General features: G+C 39.3%; 3 protein-coding genes across 5 annotated transcripts; 2 read left to right on the plus strand and 1 right to left on the minus strand.

Annotated features, from left to right (window-relative positions):
• Positions 1-11,878: 11,878 nt before the first annotated feature.
• Positions 11,879-13,592, plus strand: LOC104701912 (RING-H2 finger protein ATL3). 2 transcript variants are annotated; one of them, XM_010417672.3, is made up of 2 exons: positions 11,879-12,265; positions 12,461-13,592. In XM_010417672.3, exon 2 carries the CDS (start codon positions 12,463-12,465, stop codon positions 13,435-13,437), a length of 975 nt encoding a protein of 324 aa, XP_010415974.1. In that variant the 5' UTR covers positions 11,879-12,265; positions 12,461-12,462; the 3' UTR covers positions 13,438-13,592. The 2 variants fall into 2 exon arrangements, with proteins under 2 accessions (XP_010415974.1, XP_010415975.1); XM_010417673.3 differs by having other exon boundaries at positions 11,907-12,109.
• Positions 13,593-14,206: 614 nt separating this feature from the next.
• Positions 14,207-18,868, minus strand: LOC104701913 (pumilio homolog 23). 2 transcript variants are annotated; one of them, XM_010417675.3, is made up of 11 exons: positions 18,502-18,868; positions 18,031-18,394; positions 17,641-17,943; positions 17,332-17,502; positions 16,981-17,124; positions 16,766-16,885; positions 16,492-16,677; positions 16,240-16,388; positions 15,809-15,991; positions 15,191-15,580; positions 14,207-14,669 (listed from the first exon to the last, which is right to left on the minus strand). In XM_010417675.3, exons 1-10 carry the CDS (start codon positions 18,756-18,758, stop codon positions 15,193-15,195), a joined length of 2,265 nt encoding a protein of 754 aa, XP_010415977.2. In that variant the 5' UTR covers positions 18,759-18,868; the 3' UTR covers positions 14,207-14,669; positions 15,191-15,192. The 2 variants fall into 2 exon arrangements, with proteins under 2 accessions (XP_010415977.2, XP_019083306.2); XM_019227761.2 differs by having other exon boundaries at positions 15,179-15,580; positions 18,502-18,857.
• Positions 14,441-15,000, plus strand: LOC147941633 (uncharacterized). The gene is made up of 2 exons (XM_087456899.1): positions 14,441-14,682; positions 14,791-15,000. Exons 1-2 carry the CDS (start codon positions 14,441-14,443, stop codon positions 14,852-14,854), a joined length of 306 nt encoding a protein of 101 aa, XP_087313025.1. The 3' UTR covers positions 14,855-15,000.
• Positions 18,869-19,567: the final 699 nt, after the last annotated feature.

Consider the following 19,567-nt stretch of genomic DNA (forward strand, 5'->3'; position numbering starts at 1 on the left):
CCTTTGTGAACTTAGGAAGTATAGAAAGGCTCTAGGGTATTCACTAGATGACATCCCAGGAATCTCACCAGATCTTTGCATGCATAGGATACATCTAGAAGATGAATCAATGACTTCGGTAGAACATCGGAGGAGGTTGAACCCGAATCTAAAGGATGTTGTTAAGAAAGAGATAATGACACTTCTAGATGCGGGTGTAATTTATTCTATTTCTGATAGTTCCTGGATTAGTCCAGTTCATGTAGTCCCTAAGAAAGGTGGAATTACAGTGGTTAAGAATGATAAGGATGAGTTGATTCCTACTAGGACAGTTACGGGACATCGCATGTGCATAGACTATAGAAAACTTAATGCTGCGACCCGTAAAGATCATTTTCCTTTGTCGTTTATTGATCAAATGCTTGAGAGATTGGCTAACCATCCTTACTACTGTTTCTTAGATGGCTATTCAGGTTTCTTTCAGATCCCAATCCATCCCGACGATCAAGAGAAGACCACATTCACATGTCCTTACGGCACCTTTGCTTACCGCAGAATGCCATTTGGCTTGTGCAATGCACCAGCGACCTTCCAACGATGCATGATGTCCATTTTCACTGACCTGATTGAGGATATAATGGAAGTTTTCATGGACGATTTCTCCGTCTATGGGAGCTCCTTTTCCGTTTGTTTGTCTAATTTGTGCAGGGTGTTGCAGCGGTGTGAAGACAAACATCTGGTGCTGAATTGGGAGAAATGCCACTTCATGGTCAGAGATGGGTTAGTGCTGGGACACAAGATTTCTGAAAAGGGGATTAAGGTTGACAAAGCCAAGGTTGAGGTGATGATGAGTTTACAACCGCCTAATTTGGTAAAAGGGATCCGCAGTTTCCTTGGCCACGCCGGTTTCTACAGACGGTTCATTAAGGATTTCTCCAAGATAGCAAGACCACTTACCCAGCTGTTGTGTAAGGAAGTGAAGTTTGATTTCGATTCTGTTTGCTTGGGAGCCTTTCACACGATCAAAGGAGCTTTGGTTAGCGCTCTGATTGTGCAACCGCCTGATTGGGACCTTCCCTTTGAGGTCATGACTGATGCGAGTGATTATGTCGTGGGAGCGGTTCTGGGACAGAGAAAAGACAAGAAGCTGCACGTGATATACTATGCCAGCCGCACCTTGGATGAGGCTCAGTGCAAGTACGCTACAACCGAGAAAGAACTTTTAGCGGTTTTGTTTGCTTTTGAGAAGTTCCGATCATACCTTGTTGGTTCCAAAGTGGTTGTTCACACTGATCATGCAGCATTGAGGTATCTACTGACCAAGAAGGATGCAAAACCAAGGCTACTCCGTTGGATTTTGTTGCTTCAAGAGTTTGACTTGGAGATTAAAGACAAGAAGGGTATTGAGAACGGAGTTGCAGATCACTTGTCAAGAATGAGGATAGAAGAAGAGCTACCCTTGGATGATAGCCTTCCTGAAGAACATGTTTACTCGATCGACATCTTTGATCCCGCCGAGCACATGCTCCGCCTGGGAGCACATGCTCCGAAAACCCCTTGCAAGGCAATCGATACCAACAAACAGCCGAGTTTTCCTTGGTTTGGAGAGTATGCAAACTACCTAGCAGCAGAGAAAGAACCTACTGAGTTTATGGGGAACAAGAAGAAGAAGTTCCTAAAAGACATAAGGCGGTATTTTTGGGATGAGCCTTACCTCTATAGGCATTGCTCGGATGGTGTTTTCAGGAGGTGTGTGACTGAGGAGGAGGTTCCTGGAGTCTTGTTTCATTGCCATAGCTCACCCTATGCTGGACACTTTGCTACTTTCAAAACCGTGTCCAAAGCTCTTCAAGCGGGTTATTGGTGGCCTACCATGTTCAGAGATGCGCAGCGGTTCGTGTCTACTTGCGACACATGTCAGAGACAAGGGAACATCAGCAGGAGGAATGAAATGCCTCAGAATTTCATCTTGGAGGTTGAGGTATTTGATGTTTGGGGAATTGACTTCATGGGACCTTTCCCAAACTCATTCGGCAATGAGTACATATTGGTGGTTGTCGATTACGTGTCCAAGTGGGTAGAAGCTTTGGCCAGCCCCAATAATGATGCAAAGACCGTGCTCAAGATGTTCAAGTCGGTTATTTTCCCACGGTTTGGTGTCCCACGGGTAGTCATTAGCGATGGTGGATCGCATTTCATTAACAAGGTCTTTGAGAGTCTTCTCAAGAAGAATGGAGTGAGGCACAAGGTCGCCACCCCCTACCACCCACAAACAAGCGGCCAAGTTGAGATCTCTAACCGGGAGATTAAGAGCATTTTGCAAAAAACAGTGAACACAACAAGGAAGGATTGGTCTCAGAAGCTAGATGAGGCTCTATGGGCTTATAGAACCGCCTATAAAACACCCCTGGGGACTACACCGTTTCACTTGGTCTATGGTAAGGCATGTCACCTTCCTGTTGAGCTAGAGTACAAGGCTGCTTGGGCAGTAAAAATGCTGAACTTTGACACTAAGAGCGCCCATGAAAGGAGGAAGATGCAACTGCATGAGCTAGAGGAGATTAGGCACCTCGCCTATGAAAACTCAAAACTCTACAAGGAGCGTACCAAAGCCTACCATGACAAGCGGATCCTCACTAGGACCTTTGCTCCTAATGATCAAGTCTTGTTGTTCAACTCTAGGCTGAAACTGTTTCCCGGAAAGCTAAGTTCACGATGGTCCGGACCCTTCACCATCAAGGAGATTAGACCATACGGGGCTGTTGTGTTGCTGGACACAAAAGGAGGAGAATTTATGGTGAATGGACAGAGGCTGAAGCCGTATCTTGCTGTCTTTGAGCATGCAAGGGGTGAGACCGTCGCCCTAGGCGATCCTCCTACTGCCTAAGGAGCTTTCGAGTCAAGCTAATGACTTAAGACAAGCGCTGGGTGGGAGGCAACCCACCAGGTATATATTGCTGAGTTTTTCTTTTTCTTTTTAGGATTTGTTTCTTCTCTTTTCGGTTTCAGGAATGTTGGAAGAAGACGCGGAGCACATGCTCGCAGGACGCGAGCAACCCGAGCACATGCTCGGCGAACTGAGAACCAAAGAAAAAGAGAAGAGCGATTGGGCCAGGTAAGTTTAATAAATTTCAGGCCCAGGCCCAGGTAACCCACCAAATCGCAAACCCTTCTCTCTTTTCTTCTCCTTCTTCTTCCTTCTTTCTTCTCTTCTTCTCCTCGTCGCCGTCGAAGCTCTCATTCTCTCCCATTGCTAACTTTTTCAAAAATAGACCGATTTCAGTGATTTTTGAGACTAGATTGCTTTATTATCCACCACAATCCTCAATCTCTAGTCCATTTAGGCACACACTCAAGGTACAAAATGGCCCCTAGACGCTCTACCTCGGGAAGAAAGAGCACAACAAAGAGACCAACCGACGATTCACAATCATTCCCGTGGCCACGGTGCGAGGGAGAACCGTTCAACATGAACGATGACTCGTTACCCGCCAAGTCTGACACGGTTTGGGATCAGAGGGACGCCAACCAATACAACAAGCTGCTGTCCGTAAAGATCGAGCCCACCCGCACTCTTTGTGATGACACGCTCAAGATGCTTGGCTTGCACTACCAAGTCTACCAGATATTGTGCCAAGCGCGTGTTGGGATCTTTACCACTTGGGAGGGAGACTTATACCCTGACTTGGTCCAGCAGTGCCTCGCCTCCGCCACACTCACACACGCTGACCCCGAGAAGAAATCCATCGCCGGTGCCACATTCTCTTTTAAGGCCGGCGGGCGCCGTTACGAATTGCCCCTGCATGACTTCGGCCTCCATTACGGGTTCTATCTCGAGGACGAGAACATGAGCTTCCCGAGGAAGTTCCCAGAGGCAGCCACCTTTTGGAGCTTGATAGCTTTGGGGCCCTACCGCTCCAACAGGGCCAGCTAGACGAGCATCCGGCATCCCGCAGTCAGGATCGCCTCCCGCGTCTTCAGCAACCTCGTCTTCAACCGCGACATCGGGAACAAAGTCCACCACGACCACTTGCTGATGTTGTACTTGGGGTGCAGCTTTTTGACACCCGCGGCTCCCGAAGCACATGCTATGTTTCCTGGAGCACCTGCTCCATCTGATGTGCGGTGCAACATGGCTATGCACTTCGCTGAGATGATCTGTGCTGCTAAGCACAAGACTTCTGGCCATACAGAGAGGATTGGCAGCCTTCTCACTCATCTCTTTGAGCACATGCGGATCGATCTGACGAGGTATTCTCGTGTAGAGCAGAGGGAGCGCATTGACATACAGCATCTGGTCCACTCCCGAGTCATCCAGTTAGCCAATCCCTTCTACACATACCGGTACGGTGGCCCTAACGGTAATCAGGGGAGCATTCGCCTCCCAGCTCCTGAGCTTACGCAGCTAGCCACGGTGGATGATCTGCGTTTCTCCCGCGCCCCACTGCTTCTGGGAGATGTTCCGCCTCCACCTACCCAGTTTGATCCACCACCAGCGGACTTTGCTAGCTCATCCCACCACCGCGAGGACAGCATTCCACCATTCACATCATCCGATCCTCAGGGTGAGTTTGATCTCCCACCGATCTCTGATGAGCCCGATACCGCTGAGTACAGGAGATGGATGGTCGAGTCGCAGCAGAAGAACAACAGCTTGATGCGGAGGCTCCTGACGGCACTATCTCGCGGTTGCTGCCACCACACCACCACCGCCGCCGACCCAAGCCCACCGGTGAGACCACCACGTCGGAGGCGCCGCCTTGCCCGTTCGGAGAGCGAGAGCCCAGACGATTCCGACGCCTGATCGCGGTTACACACACCATCATTGTCCTATCCGCCTTATTTTATTTTCATTTTTATTGTTATCTTTATTTTTCTTCTTGTCTAGGTCTCTCTTTGGCTTATTTTCACACCGGAGACGGTGTGAAGTAAGTCCGGGGGAGGGTCACCTATGACATTTGTTTTCTTTATTTTTCTTTTTATTGAGTCAGTTTTCATGTGAGTCGAACCAAAACTTGTGGGAATTAGGACCGAAATCTGTGATGTTTTTAACCATTTGTGAGTTTGACCGTTTTTCCTAGTGACCATTGTTGCAGAACTAAGAGTACAGAGACGAGCTAATACCTCTTCACATTCGGACCCTTCTCCTGGCCAGAAAAGCTTCATCCCATTAAGGTTTCACCGGAAAGACTTAGACTCTACTTTATTGGAATCTAACCGGATTTAAATTCTTCTTGTTTTGGGCATTAGGATAGGGAACGTGTCACATATTCAGGACTTCTTATTCATTTTACCAATCTTGATGATCCTGAATAGCTAGCTCATTTTAAGTTAGTACCCACCCCGAGCCTAACCTCCTTTCAAACCACTTGCACTTGTATTTTTGTTTTCTCATTCTGTGCAGCTATGTGCAAAACGGTCGGGGAGAGCAGGACTGACACAATCTCTAACTCGCTCTTGCTGGAGAACCAAAGAGGAAAGAGCCGGACGGACAGAGCACGTGCTCCAACCCAGCGAGCACCTGTTCCGAAATTATATACATCCGAGTCCGCGAGTTGTTTTGAGCAGAGAGAGAGCCTAGGATACGGTCCGCATGCTCCAGGGGAAATATCTGAAGAAGATCCCCCATCATCCTTCATATGTTTAAAAAAAAAAAAAAAAAAACGTTTAAGGATGATGGAATGGGACCAGAGCTAGTGTTACACACCCCCGAGCATGCGTTGTACCCTGAGGAGAAAAGAGAGGCTGAGTTTGAGAAGATAAGAAGAGGAGAGTGATTAGAGGTTGTGGACATCAATGAGTCCACTCTCCCTTACCTTTTTGTGCGATATCCTGCATCTCTTTCGACGTAATGGTAACCCCTAAACACTCTATAGCTCCACCATTAAAACAGCCTTTTGTCTACCAAGCCTCGATTTCACTAGCTTAATGCCCTTAATGAGAAGCTCACGCCAATTTTAATTGAATGTAAAGAGTCTTTGTCTGGAAAGTGATCTTTTTCTGGGTTTGATTGCCAATTATGGTTCTGGTTTTGGAGATGTTTGCTGGAGAAGTTTTTGGTGAGAATCGGTATAGCTTGTTCTAACACATGTGGTCTGCATGTCATGGTCTACTCACGGTTTCTGAGATTTTTGCGAGTTCCCACCTTGACTCTCTTGGCGCTTGGTTTGAGTTTGTTTGAGGACAAACAAAGATCTAAGTCCGGGGGAGTTGATATGTTACGGTTTTGACTCACTTTGACCCCGTTTATTTGATAGTTTTGTAGTTGTTTGAGTCCTTTTCAGGTTATAATAAGAGGCTAGGAAGCTAAAAGCAAGGATTGGAATAGCAGGAGCAATCGGAGCAGAAAGGAGTTGAATTGGAGCAGAAAAGCTGATTTTAGACCCAGGAGCACATGCTCCCGATTTCCGAGCACATGCTCCCAACTCTACGGTTTCATGACAACACGTGGCAAGCATCTAGGCGCCGATTCCCTGCCTAATTCCCCTTATTTTAGGCGATCCTTTGTGAGAGAAAGAAGGCGGAGATCGCTTTTTAATAGGGAGATTTGAATTTGGAATTTTTCCTTATTTTTCTCTACTTGTATGCTATTTAACCTAGGGTTTTAGGGGTGAGATACTTACCTTTTTCTTTTGGTTTTTGGGGGAGCGACGTTTTGTGAGGAAGAGGAAGAGCGGCTACGTTAGAGAAGCGATTCTGAACCCTTGTGATTTTTATATTTTTATGCTATTGAATTTCTCATCTATGTTGGCTATTCATTTCTCTATGTCTGAGTAGTTTTCTTTGCTAGATTAGGGGTTTCAAAAGGGGTTTCATGGGTTAGCAACAGAACACAAATAGGGCTTTATATAATTGATTGTCTTCACTATTGTTAGACTTAATGCTTAGGTTGATTTGATCACCCAATCTATGATTCTAGGTTTATCTATTCATCAAAAGTGTAATAGGTTGCTAGAAAAGACATTAGTGGGCAATTTATCTTAGACCTGCGAAAGTTGATGTGTAGGTGATTTGTGAACTTATCATTCATGTTCTTTAATGCTTGTCTGCGATTCTGGGCCCAAACGACAGTTTAGGGTTTATGGACCGCCGAGCATGTGCTCTGGATGTCTGAGCACGTGCTCCGCGTTTCCGCACAGAATCGATCAGATAGAGTTATTGATACCACGACAGTGGATCAGTTTATATTTATGTTTGAGTTCTAGACTGGTACTTAATCTATGCCCTGAATAGTTGTTTAGTTGCTATCTCTGAAATTCCCGAGAATTACCCCTGATCTAGTGTTTTGCTTATTGCCTTTTTTTTATACCGTTTTAATCGCGTTACTGTTACCAAACAAACCCAACTTTGAATTGTCTTAGCTTGAAATTGAACCAATAGAACCATAGAGTAAAACTTGGTCTTCGTGGGATTCGACCCCTAAGTACTACTTCTTTGTTGTGCAATTGCAGTAGGAAAATAGGGTTTAAAACTCTGTGTATCACTAACCTCTACAAAGGCTTAGGCTCCCTATTTATACGCAATAGGTCGTGGCCATACAAGCTTAAATTCCTATTCTAATCCTAATAGGAATTGTCAAATCTCTTTGCAAATTTCCTTTTCTTTTATGGAATAGGAAAGTCTTTTTCATGTTTCCTTTTCTACTAAAAAGGAAACTCTTCATGCTTCTAGACTCTTCTCCAAGCTTCTAGTCTTCATAAATTTCATGGTTTGAATATTAATCGCCTTAGCTGATTTCCTTATTTCAGCTCCATCTTATCTGATTCGCTGAACTACTTCTTGTAGTACTCTGAACTAATGCAGCGACTGCATCAACATCTTCATCTTCATCTTTGCCTTTCATAAATGTCTTTTTCTTTTTCTTTTCATCTTGTTGTAAAACTCAGTTAAGAATACATCAACAATCTCTCCCTTTCTTATTGAGTTTTACAATCCAAGCTTCACACAACATAAGCTTCAACTACTACTTTGATGATCTCCAAACTCTCCCTTAATCTCCAAACACAATAAATCGCTATTATCTTCTTATTTAAAGATCTGATTTCTGCAAAAATCACAATATCGAACATCAACCCATCACTTGATCTTGTCATGATTTTGAAGTAATTTTGTTTACTCTAATGTATTATCCAGCAATGAACAATTTTTTATAAGTTACAAACAAAAACAATACATCGTTTTTTATTTTTCCCTTCGACATTATCACCGTTCCCGGTGAGTCACCACCGACAATCACTTTCACTGATGTCGTTATTGGTACAGTGAAGGGTCGTGACTCATGAGGGAGAAAACTTGAATTCTCGATGAAATTTTGAGATTTTGTTCAGTTTAAAAAATTTTCCCAAAAAAAAAAATATATGATGACCCATTTGTCAATGATGCGGATCTTTCTGATCCAGATCCAAAATTCTCAATCTCGGGTTATTTCTCCAGAATTGACCCGATAGAATATCCGATTTAATAATTTCGGATTATTTTAAAAATAAAACTTGACCCATTAGCTTTAAATATCTTATTTAACCTTAATGAATTGTTGTCTAATAAATGATGTCGGGGGCATTTTCGTCCGAATAAATAGTTGTATTTCTCTTTTACTAATAAAGGGATACACCTATTTTATTTTCCTTTTCGGGGTCCGATACAACTATTAAGTATATAATAATATAATACAACTTCAGGATTGTCGTACCATTTGCAAATTTTAAAAACAATCGACAGTAAATAACAGTCGAGCGATAATAACATAAACACTATTTTTTGTACTACAGGTGTGAATATATAAGCATATGTTATATTTTATGACGACCCGAAATCTGTGCTCTCCTCGTGAATTTTTCATAAATCAAGGGAGAGAAAACGTTTGACTTTATAAGATAAAATTGGTTTTTAAATCAATACATGTATAAATGTATTACAATATAAGTACAAAAAAAAAATGGAGATAGCTTATCTTCTATATTGATCGTCCTCACAAAGACATAACATATGTAAATGCTTTGAGTTGGACCGGTAAGATCATGCAAAAAGAACAAAATCTAACCACTTGACCTTTTTACAAATACTATATTTATGTGTTATGTCATTATGTGTGTGTGTGAGTTAAGAAGTTATGACTTTGAAGTTTGAATAGCTGATATCTTTTACATGTGTTGTTGGCTTTTGTTTTACGACGATTTATTAATCCGTCAATCTAAGTTCTCTTTATTTTTACTTTTTTTTGGTCTGCAAATACAAAAACCCTAACATTTGGATTTGCAACTAATCCTACATCAAAACATTAAAGCTGAAAATTAAAATCCTTTCAATCTCCCGACAAAACCTAGCACCAAAACCCCACCTAAACATTAATCCCATTCAAAAAAGAAATGTATTCAAATATTGTTTTGGTAAAAATTCTGTTTGCAAAATTCCATATACTTGGCAACTAGTTGTTGGTGATATACCAAAAACAAATCACGAGATGTTTAAGCTTAAGTAAAGTCAAAGCAAAAAAATACCCATATATAGTGATATCATCGAAAGGGCCAAAAAATAAGAGACACGACCGGTCCGACCCTTTTTGAGTGTCAAATTGACATCCGAAACATAAACGTGGCATTGATAACACTCGTGACTCGACCCATTCCATTAGAACTCATATGGGCCACAATTTGATACGGCTCATACAATAAACAATTCACGGGCCGACCCGTTTCCTCTTCTGTTATCAGACTCTGATGTTGCCATTTGCAGGAATTGATCAGCCATGGTCCATTTAGTAAAGCCTGTAAATGTTCATTCTAAAGTCCATAGAGAAAATATTAAAACATGTTTATTCAAGTACTGTAGGTTCTTAAAAAGGGAAAATTGTAGTCACCGTAATAATTACGTAGTTGAAATTTGCGTCAGTGAGTCCATGGAATACATCAAAGATCAACCATAAATTCCACTAAAATGTATTGTAATTTGTAACTAATCAATCCTAATTATAGTAGACAAAATAATTTCTTTATTTTTAAGTTAAAAAATCGAATATAAACGTTTAATTATGTAAAATAAAAGAAATTGGGGTGAATCGTATCTTAGGAAACTAGAAAAATACATCTATATGATAATAGAAAAATAACACCAATTTTTTTAGTCCATTAATTAGAATAATTCAACCGATTTGAATTGTTATAAACAACAAATTACTGACCTAGTTAATCATCACATAAGAAGGTGTTAGCCATATGAATCTAGGGAGAAAGATTAAAGATGAGAGGATATGTTATTTAAGGGAGGGGTGAAGAAGATCATCATTTAACTCTCATCATTTTGCCTAGTAACCATATTTTTAACTTTCAAGACAAAATAAAGTTACAGAATTCCTTTCGGGTAATGAGCACTTGCGCAATAAGGACTTGGAAAGCTTTTTAAAATAAATAATTTTTCTGCTTTCGTAATACCAAAGGTTTTGAATTCGAATATGTCCACAATGCTTTCAAAACAGGCTAATATGTTTGTTTTTGGGTGGTAGAACACATTTTCTTATCGGACTTTTCACAAAGATTGGCTAATGTGTTCATTTGTTGCTGACTACGGATATACTAGTCAAGTTAATAATGTGAATGAAATATTTTTGAATTTGACTTTAAAAAAATCGAATTAATACCATTAGTTAGTACTAGTCTACTAGTTAATAAGTACTACTAGTTTATCATATACTACCTTTTAAAAAAAATCCGATATTTGTCTGTAAATATATTTAATGAGTGCCTGAAATTTGCAAATATAGTTAAGGTTTATCACTTCATGAAAAGACAAGATCCTTAAACCTAGGCCTCGACCAGGATAATTCTTTCTTCGCATCATTTGGTATCGAAACAATAAAAAGCTAGTATTTATTTGCTCAATATACTAATTAATTTAATAATATAATTTGGATTAAATCATCTAATTATTTAAAACTAGTGCATGACATATTGTCATCCATTATTAACACTGACTCACTTTTACTTCCCTCTCTTGTTACACAGTTGAGGGTTGAAAGAACAAAAGTAAAAATAGTGGAGAGTTACCAATCTCTTGGAAAGACGAAAAAAGTCTTAAAAGATGTGTAAGTCAGTGCATACCATCATTTTAGACTATTAATGTACTCCATATTCTTATACTAATTCTTTTTGCATTAAGGTAACTTTATTAAAATTTGAACCAGATATTCGATGAATTGCAATTACTAGTCCCATTACTCTTTTTTTTTTTTTTTCTTTTTTTGGTTTAAAGTACCATTACTGTTAAAGAACCAAAACCCTAAACCCGTTTCCTAGAACAGTACTATGAAACAACAAATGCGTATATTTTAAGAGATAAGCCTCTCGAAAGAAAGGCATGCAGTGATTGGTATGAGAACAAAGTCAACAAACATTGCATGTGTGAAATGAAAACAATGGGAAAAAAAAACAAAGGTTTAGAGTACATTCAACTTTGGAATTGGTCATAATAGTAAAGAGTATATGTCACCAAGTTATCTTTAGCAAATACAAATTTATTACTGTGCTTTTAAGTAATTTAGTTCAGACAAAAAAACAAAAAAGAATGTAGTTAGTATTTTATTTTTTTGTGTAATTAATGGAGAGAAAGAGCCTTACCGGAAAAAACTGAGTAATGGAGAAGGATGACGACGAATTAACGGACTAAAATCTCATATCTTCTTTTCATCAAAACAATTTCTCAAAACTACTTCAATAATAAAAAGACAATATTATCCAAAATGAAAGTTATTCTCGGTTGTTTTAGGTTAAATATAATTAAATCAGTAAGTTTCAACGAAAAACACAGTAGCTCAGTGGTTGCGAGCATGCGCACGCGCGCGCCCAAGTTCGAATCCCAGTATGCGGGGTGCAACCGTTACAAATTTACAAATTAACGCATTAAGAAAGAAAAAAGATTTATAGCAGAGTAGCTCCCCAACTCCAATTTCAAATCACTGGGCTCCACTCACTCATCTCCCCTCAATTCTTGCTTCTTCTCCTTGCTTCTTATCACGACACTGCCTTGCCTTTTTTTCCTCCATTGCCGCCGACTCACATTGAAACTCCTACACAGTCCCCTTCTTCAAACCTTTCTTCTTTGTTTTTGCCTTTGTCTCACTCTCCTCTTCCAAAAACAAGTAAACCCCCTCAGCTCCACGCTTTATTAACACTTCTCGTCTTGATTCTGTGAGCTCTGTTTTCCAGAAAAAAATAAAAAATTAAGCCTTTGTTGCATAATCTTTCTGGGTTTTTGTTTAGCTTGAGCTCCTTCAATTTGGGTACCCTTTAAAAGGGTAAAGTTTTCTACCTTTTTTTGGTGCTTCTCTCACAAAAACCCTAATTTCATATCCTTATCCAATTCCATGTTTTGCTCTGCTCAACTTGCATTTTCTGCTTCTGTATTATCATTTTCTTTCATATAATCAAAGCAGATTGTGTTGGAATTCATATCCTAAGTATAAAGTTCTGATCTTGTCCCCTTCGTACAGCAATGGACGATAATGGATCTGCTCATAGCTCTATGTTTGGTGATCTATCAACAGAAGAGGTCACAAGCAAGATCATTCTCACAGCTATCATTGTTCTATTCATAGCGGTTCTCTTCGTCCTTATCCTCCATCTTTACGCCAAACTCTACTGGTGGAGAATAGATCAGCTCCAGCAACAGCAACAGCAGCAGCAACAAGAGCAAGAACAAGAAGAAGACCAATCATCATCCACTGCTCCGCCTCTAATCACTCGCCGCCAAAGACGCCGTTTCATCTTTGTACCAGGCCAAGATGCTCAATCCAACACTGGACTTTCCGCTTTTGAACTCAGTTCCTTACCAATTGTCTTTTTCAGACAAGATAGTTGCAAAGATGGTTTGGAATGCTCTATTTGCTTGTCTGAGCTTGTCAAAGGAGACAAAGCGAGGCTGCTTCCAAAGTGTAATCACAGCTTCCATGTTGAGTGTATTGATATGTGGTTTCAGTCTCACTCTACTTGTCCCATTTGTAGAAACACCGTTCTTGGTCCTGAGCAACCTAGCTCAAAGAGAGTTGAACATGTTCCGGACAATGCAGATCATGCTGGTAGCACCAATAATAACAACCATGATGCTTTGTCTCAAATTTCAACTTCTTCTCCGGAATTCCCCACCAATGTCTTGGTATGGGGTCGCCAAGATCAGGTTAGTACCGGAAACACCAATGTTGGGCCCCAAGAAGACAGTGCTGGTAATGCTGCTTCTCAGAGCCAAGAAGCTGTTGTTCTGGATATCAATGATTCTTCCATTAGAAGTCAAAATGTATCATCATCGTCTTCATCAGTGAGGTATATTGTTGAGGAGGAAGAACCAAAATCTCCAATGACTACAAGGTTGAGGTCCTTGAGGAGGTTTCTAAGCAGAGACAAGAGAGTGGCTTGTAGCAATAGTAGCACTAGTAGCAGCAGCTCCAATGCTGTTACTTCTGTTGATCCTTGAAGATTGTTAATTTGTTATTATTAGCTGAAGTAAGATTGCCAAAATGTCAAACTGTGTATTGGTCTCGGCTCTTTATTGGCTGTGTTTGAGAGCTTTTCTTTGTAATTCAAGTAAATCATTTATCTATTCCACGGGAAACTGAAACTTAAAGCTTACACAGATCAGGCCAAGAGTCCTATATTGTTCTCTAATTACATTCAAGGTTTGTAGAAAGCTCCACTATGTTTACAATAACAAAAGACACATTATCAGATCTTAGGAAACAAGGGACAATGCATGAAGTTAGAAGTTCTTCAAGAGGCCAAACCATGGGACTACAATTAGCTTACTTATATACGAGACACGAGAACTAGCAAGCCGGTGGTTTAAAAATAACCTGAAGAAACCAACTAGAAAACACATTTGGTATGTTGTACTGTTTAGGCTAACTGATTCGGTATTTGTATGCTAAAACGAAACTCCTATGTTACTGTTTAACTTCCATCTCTTCAAAGGTAGCAATTAAAAATAAATAAAAAAAGTTGGTGATTATCATAGTGACATGAGCTGTTAAACTGCAACGTTTCTTCTCATGAAGTTGGACTAAATTAATACTAGTATTAGAAACAGCATCAGTAACCACGTGCACCTATCACATGATCCTCATCTTAAACACACATATTTTCATGGCTAATATGTGTAAATCAATGTGGATGCATATGTGTATGCACCAGTGAGGTTGTGAATGATCTAGTAGTAACCATTAAATATCTTCACCATCTGAACACAATTGGGGAAATATATAAGTTTATAGGCACAGCAGTCAAACTAGATCACGTGCTTAGATCCCAATAAGTCTCTTGGAACTATAATATAATCTACAAAGCAACAAGACTTTCAATCCCTATTCCTTTCTCTTTAACTCAGACATAGCTCACTACCAAAAGGTTTTCTCAATTGCCGTCTCCGAAACATAACAAGCTACAGCACCAAGATAAAGAACAGATCAAAAAGAAAATCCACAATGAAGAGATTCCATACATCGGCAACGATCTCAGCAGCTCTGATTATATTACTTTTAGCTTTGTTTAGCAGCAAGAATAATGTAGAGGGTCGTCAGATGGCACCAACTTCCATGGATTTCACATCTAGTAAAGCTGTGAGAGATTTGCAGATAAACAAGGGGACCAAGGAAGAGTCTGTAAGAGGTGAAAAAGATAGCTTCCGAAGAATCCCAAGGTCTGGCTCCAGCCCTATACAAAACAAGTAAAGACAACCACACCAATCAATTTTCAATCTTTACGCATCCCAATTGGTTTTCGCATCTCTCTCTGAGTGTGTATGATTGACACCAAGAGTGTATTTTTGTACCAGGATCGATCCCCTAACTGATGTAGGAGGAAATAGGAAACAGCATACCACAGCAAGAGAACCATAGATATCATTTTCTTTTATCTTAGTAGATCTTTCCTTCTTTTTTTGTGTGGTAGTATAGTGTATTTTTTTTTCACTTTTTTCTGGATGCTGTAATGTAATTGTAAGTTTGAAACATAAGAAACCATCTTATAAGCTTCCTACTGTTAACAGTTTCCTAGAGTAGACTTAGACCTATAAGTTCTTTTGGATTGTACTATGAAAAAACTGTTTTTATTAGATCTAGCCATGAAGGCATCAACTATAAAGGCATCCTCATCAACAATTAGGTATGGAAAATAATGTGGCACAGAGATGAGAAAAATGCAACTTTGATTAAATGACATACCAAGTGGCTAACCTTTAAATTCTCAATTTATTTGAATGCCGATTCTTCCCAGTCATCTCACCAGAAAGGAAAGGTCTTTTGCTGCCAGCTAGTTTTGGTTTATCTGTTGCTTCACTGGTTTTATTCTTCCTCTGTTTTGCCCTTTTTTCACTTGCAAAAGGTTCATCCTTATCCCTTGCATGTTCTTCTCGGTGACGCTTAATCCCGGAAGTAGGATGATGGTCAACCTCTTTCCTTGTGTTCTTTACTTCTAATTCCTGAGATGCATCTTCTGATGCGTCAGAGACAAAGGTGTTCTTTGGAAAATTTGATTTGTTGGACCCAAATGCAGAACAAAATTCGTTATATGTTGATTGCTTGGATTCTTGTCTTGATTTCCACTGCTCAGGTCTACTGGCATAACTGCAACAACAAAATGACTCCGCATCATATCAATAATGAATGAGTTAAAAAATGCAGAAGATTACATGCATGCATCAATGCTACAGATAACCTTTTGACTAATTTTCTTAGGGCTTTTACTTTTCTTTTCATCTGAAATGTAAATTCTTATGTTGGTGGTACCAGTTTCATGATGTGTTACAACTTACGCCAAACGAAGCAAGGTAAGTTTTCTGAATAATATCTTACCCATCGATATCAAGTTTCCTAAGCAGATAAGGCCCTTGTTTTGCTTTCGAGAGATCAACTCTCACATCCAACAGCTCAGTTGCTATGGCTTCCCTAAGTGTCAAGTTACATGCATCGAAGCACTTCTCAACAGTAAATGAACCAGATGTGTGTAATGAGAGCTCGCCAAAATGTCCACGTAACCTGCGACGAAATCATGGGTTAAAGGAAACATCATCAAGGTGAAGAACAATTGCCTGAAAAAAACTGACAAGTAGCCCAAGAAACTAAATGAAAAAAAAAAACACAGAGGAAAAAACAGATTGAAAGACAACTCTGACTCTCCCTATGCTTCAGTATTGGGTATTTAATCATATAAACAAGCTAGAGTATGGACTCTACGGGTTTTGAAATATATATATTTCCATATAACATCAAGAAGCAAGGCATACTTTATAATTAGTCTGCGTTTTTGTTTCGTAGCAGCATTTGAGGCAAGAAAGGCCTCGATGACACGTGCTCCGCTGGAATCTTTTGCTGTTTCAATGATATACTCAGCTTTCATAGATGTTAAGCTTGTTATGTACGGTTGTATATGATCCTGTGAGATTGACAAAAAGTTGGAATTACTGTCAATGCACATGAACAGACAAACTTGGTAGTTGAAACTATTTTTGTCAACACGTCAAGAGAAGGAAACATACGCTAGAAAACTTGAAAATCCCCTGAAGGATCAAAGAACCCATGACATGCATCTTTGCACCAGGTGCCCACTCCCATGTAGACTTATCTTGGTATCCAAAGTAGCTATCAAGAAACAGCAACCGTGGAACAATGGAGATACGGGATTCATTTGTCGAGCATACTGCACCAACAAGGGCCTCACAACACTAAAAAAGAAAAAAACATTTGCATAAGACAAAATTTTGAAAGTAGAGAAGAAATAAAATTTCATCTGAATGTAGAAAACATAGAAACCTTATGTTCATGACATTGAAGCCTCTGGCTAGCCGCTATCAGAGAAGCCACAACACCTGACTTTCCTTGCTCAAGAAGATCCTTGACTCTTGGAGCTAATTCTTCCCATATCAAACCCATCTTGTCAACAAAATCAATTGAATGTAAGTTTACAGCTTTCAAGGGAACAACACAAATACAGAAAAAAATATGAAGTGTGAGTAGGATAAAGATACCTGCTCTTGGTCTTTTGCATGGGAGATCAATGCTTGAATAACAAAATTTGCACATCGATCAACTGATAGCTCAAATAAAGAGTTCTTGAAAACTTTGTTGAATATTTCGTTATACAAATTTTCAGGGGCCACTTCCAAAATCACCTGAAAATGGCATGCAAACGCATTTAAAAAGGCAACTACGAAATTTAACACTCCAATTAAAACATGGAATCGAACAGATAACTAGCAACCATTCAACAGATAATGTTTTGCATCATCTAACGCAGGCAATATGTCCATAATCAGCTGTTTTCTGCAAGTAACAGAATTTTGGTATAAACAAATCCGCAAAAGGTTACACTTAATTACCTCCACCAGATGACTGAATGAATTATCCTTCATTGACTCTAAAATTTCTTTGGCAACTTTGGTATCTATGTGAAACCCTTCTTTTTTTTTATTCGAAGAGTTGCAGCCCAGAATAAGCGGAATGATTTCATGCAACTCCTCATCTAGTTTCACCATTAATCTGAGAGCCGTCTGTCAAGAGAAGATTAGTTAGCATCATTGCATCAGCGTGAACCAGGAGGGAGCGAGATTAAAAATAACAGTCAATACGAAAAAAGTTGCTTGAAAATAACACAGATGATCAGACAGGGATATATATATATAACCTACCTGTAAGACCAAACTGCTATACTGATCGACTTGAAGATACTTCATATCCTCTCTGCTACAACTCAATAGCCCAGACAATAGGTACTTGAGAACATCTGGAAACCCTTGATGAGGGATTTCGAGATTACTCTCATCTAACTGAGACGTCTTCAAATTCAAACGTTTCGCCAGAGCTTTTGATGATTTTGTGCCATAAAGCTCAGGGGAGTCTAAAGAGACTCCTTTGCAGAGACAAAGAAGCCTTCGAAGAACATGAGAACTATAGCAGTTGCACAACATATCAAGTGGTTTATCCACAATCACCTGACCAAGGGAAATAGTTCAATAATCAGTTTCCATAAATAGAAGCAATATTCTGGAGACCAACCAGCAAAAGATTGAATAAAGTACCTGGCCTATAGAATTCAAAGCCTCCTCAATAACAGAATAAGCATCTGGATTTTCAAGATGTGTAGCCAAGGCTTTGAGAGCCGACTCTGCAACATGAGAACCAGATCTATCCATAGCAATAGCTGGAAACACCTCCGCAGAATTTCGAATAAAACTGCAAAGCTGGTCAAGTTCACATCCCTCAAGCAGAGTTTGCAAGACATGACTTATGATATAATCAGTTGAAATCTCATACTCCCTCCCTCTTGTTTCTTCAAGAGCATTTCCACATATCACTGAACGTTCCTCTAAATCAACTTCGTTACTATCAAAGAGATTAGCAATCTCAGAGAAATACTTTGAAGTCTCTGGATCAATCTCTTTCCTGCAAAAAAAAAAATATCAAACCACAATTCACTACCACTACAAAAATTACAGAGCACTGTGATTCTGATGTTTGGGGTTCAAAAAAAAAAAAAAATCTTCCGTTACCTGACAAACTGATTCTGATGTTCAAACTCAGATTGTTTCTTTGAAGCTGGCTTTACATCAGGTGCACCACCGGATTGGTTCCTCTTGTTACCATCTCCATCAAATCCACGGCCACCTCTCTGGTCTTTCCTAAACATTCCTTTTTTCCTATCACTGTGATTGTTGTTGCTAGACTTTCCCCGTTCACCCATCAAGCTATCTTCTTCACTAGTCCTGTGCCTCCTCAATGGCAATGATTTGGAACCAACTGAAACCATGTAACTTCCTATAGCCAACTTTGTTTAAACCCTAAACAATTTTACCCAGACAGGATCGGATGTCCCCAATCGATTTTAGGGTTTTGTTCTCGTCCTAGTGACGTGGATATAACAAGTATTGGGTTTTGATCACGATTTTACTTGGCCTTTTTAGGGCCCAATCGTGTAGCCCGGCTCTAGTTTTCAGAAAGAGAAAAAATTTGCAACATGACAAAATAGATGAAAGAGTAACGATTCAAAATCATCAATTTCATCTTGCTAAAAAAATTTTCTATTTTTGTCAACAACACATAATTTAAAAGATTCATTGGAGAAAAGGAGTTGACAAATACAAAATCTAAAAATAATAATCATAGACAATCTTCTTTAGCATTAGTTGATTGTGACATATATATTAATCTTCTTACAAAATCATCAATTTAATATTTTGATATTGTTAAAATTTTATAAATGATAAAATGATTATTGTTTCTTAATCTTTGTAATTTTAGTAAAAAAAAACTCTTATATACTGGGATCATATAATACAATATTTAATATTAGTGATTTCTAAAATTCTTCTCTAAATGATAAGTACTTCAAAATAGATGTAGTACTATCTAGATTTTTTTCTAAATTTTTAGTACCAACAAACAGTAAATTGATAATGGTAGAAACATATCTGTTTATCCCAAATTAGTTGTGATTAATATATTATTATATGACTTATCAGTCTTATCTTTCAGACAACCTTTTTTTTTGGCTAAAGGACATGTCTTTTTATGGGATTAGTCTGGTTTTTAACACAGATAAAGTTAAATAAAATTAGC

The sequence above is a fragment of the Camelina sativa genome, chromosome 7 (genome assembly GCF_030686135.1).
Source record: "Camelina sativa cultivar CO46 ecotype springtype chromosome 7, ASM3068613v1".
Lineage (NCBI taxonomy): Eukaryota > Viridiplantae > Streptophyta > Magnoliopsida > Brassicales > Brassicaceae > Camelina > Camelina sativa.

Coding starts and splice junctions, on each gene's coding strand:
- LOC104701912 (XM_010417672.3), top strand. CDS start 12,463: ATGGACGATAATGGATCTGCTCATAGCTCTATGTTTGGTGATCTATCA.
- LOC147941633 (XM_087456899.1), top strand. CDS start 14,441: ATGAAGAGATTCCATACATCGGCAACGATCTCAGCAGCTCTGATTATA. Junction 14,683..14,790: donor TCCAGCCCTATACAAAACAA/GTAAAGACAACC, acceptor TTTTTGTACCAG/GATCGATCCCCTAACTGATG.
- LOC104701913 (XM_010417675.3), bottom strand. CDS start 18,758: ATGGTTTCAGTTGGTTCCAAATCATTGCCATTGAGGAGGCACAGGACT. Junction 16,678..16,765: donor TTCAATGTCATGAACATAAG/GTTTCTATGTTT, acceptor TTTCTTTTTTAG/TGTTGTGAGGCCCTTGTTGG. Junction 15,581..15,808: donor AGGAAACTTGATATCGATGG/GTAAGATATTAT, acceptor TTGTTGTTGCAG/TTATGCCAGTAGACCTGAGC.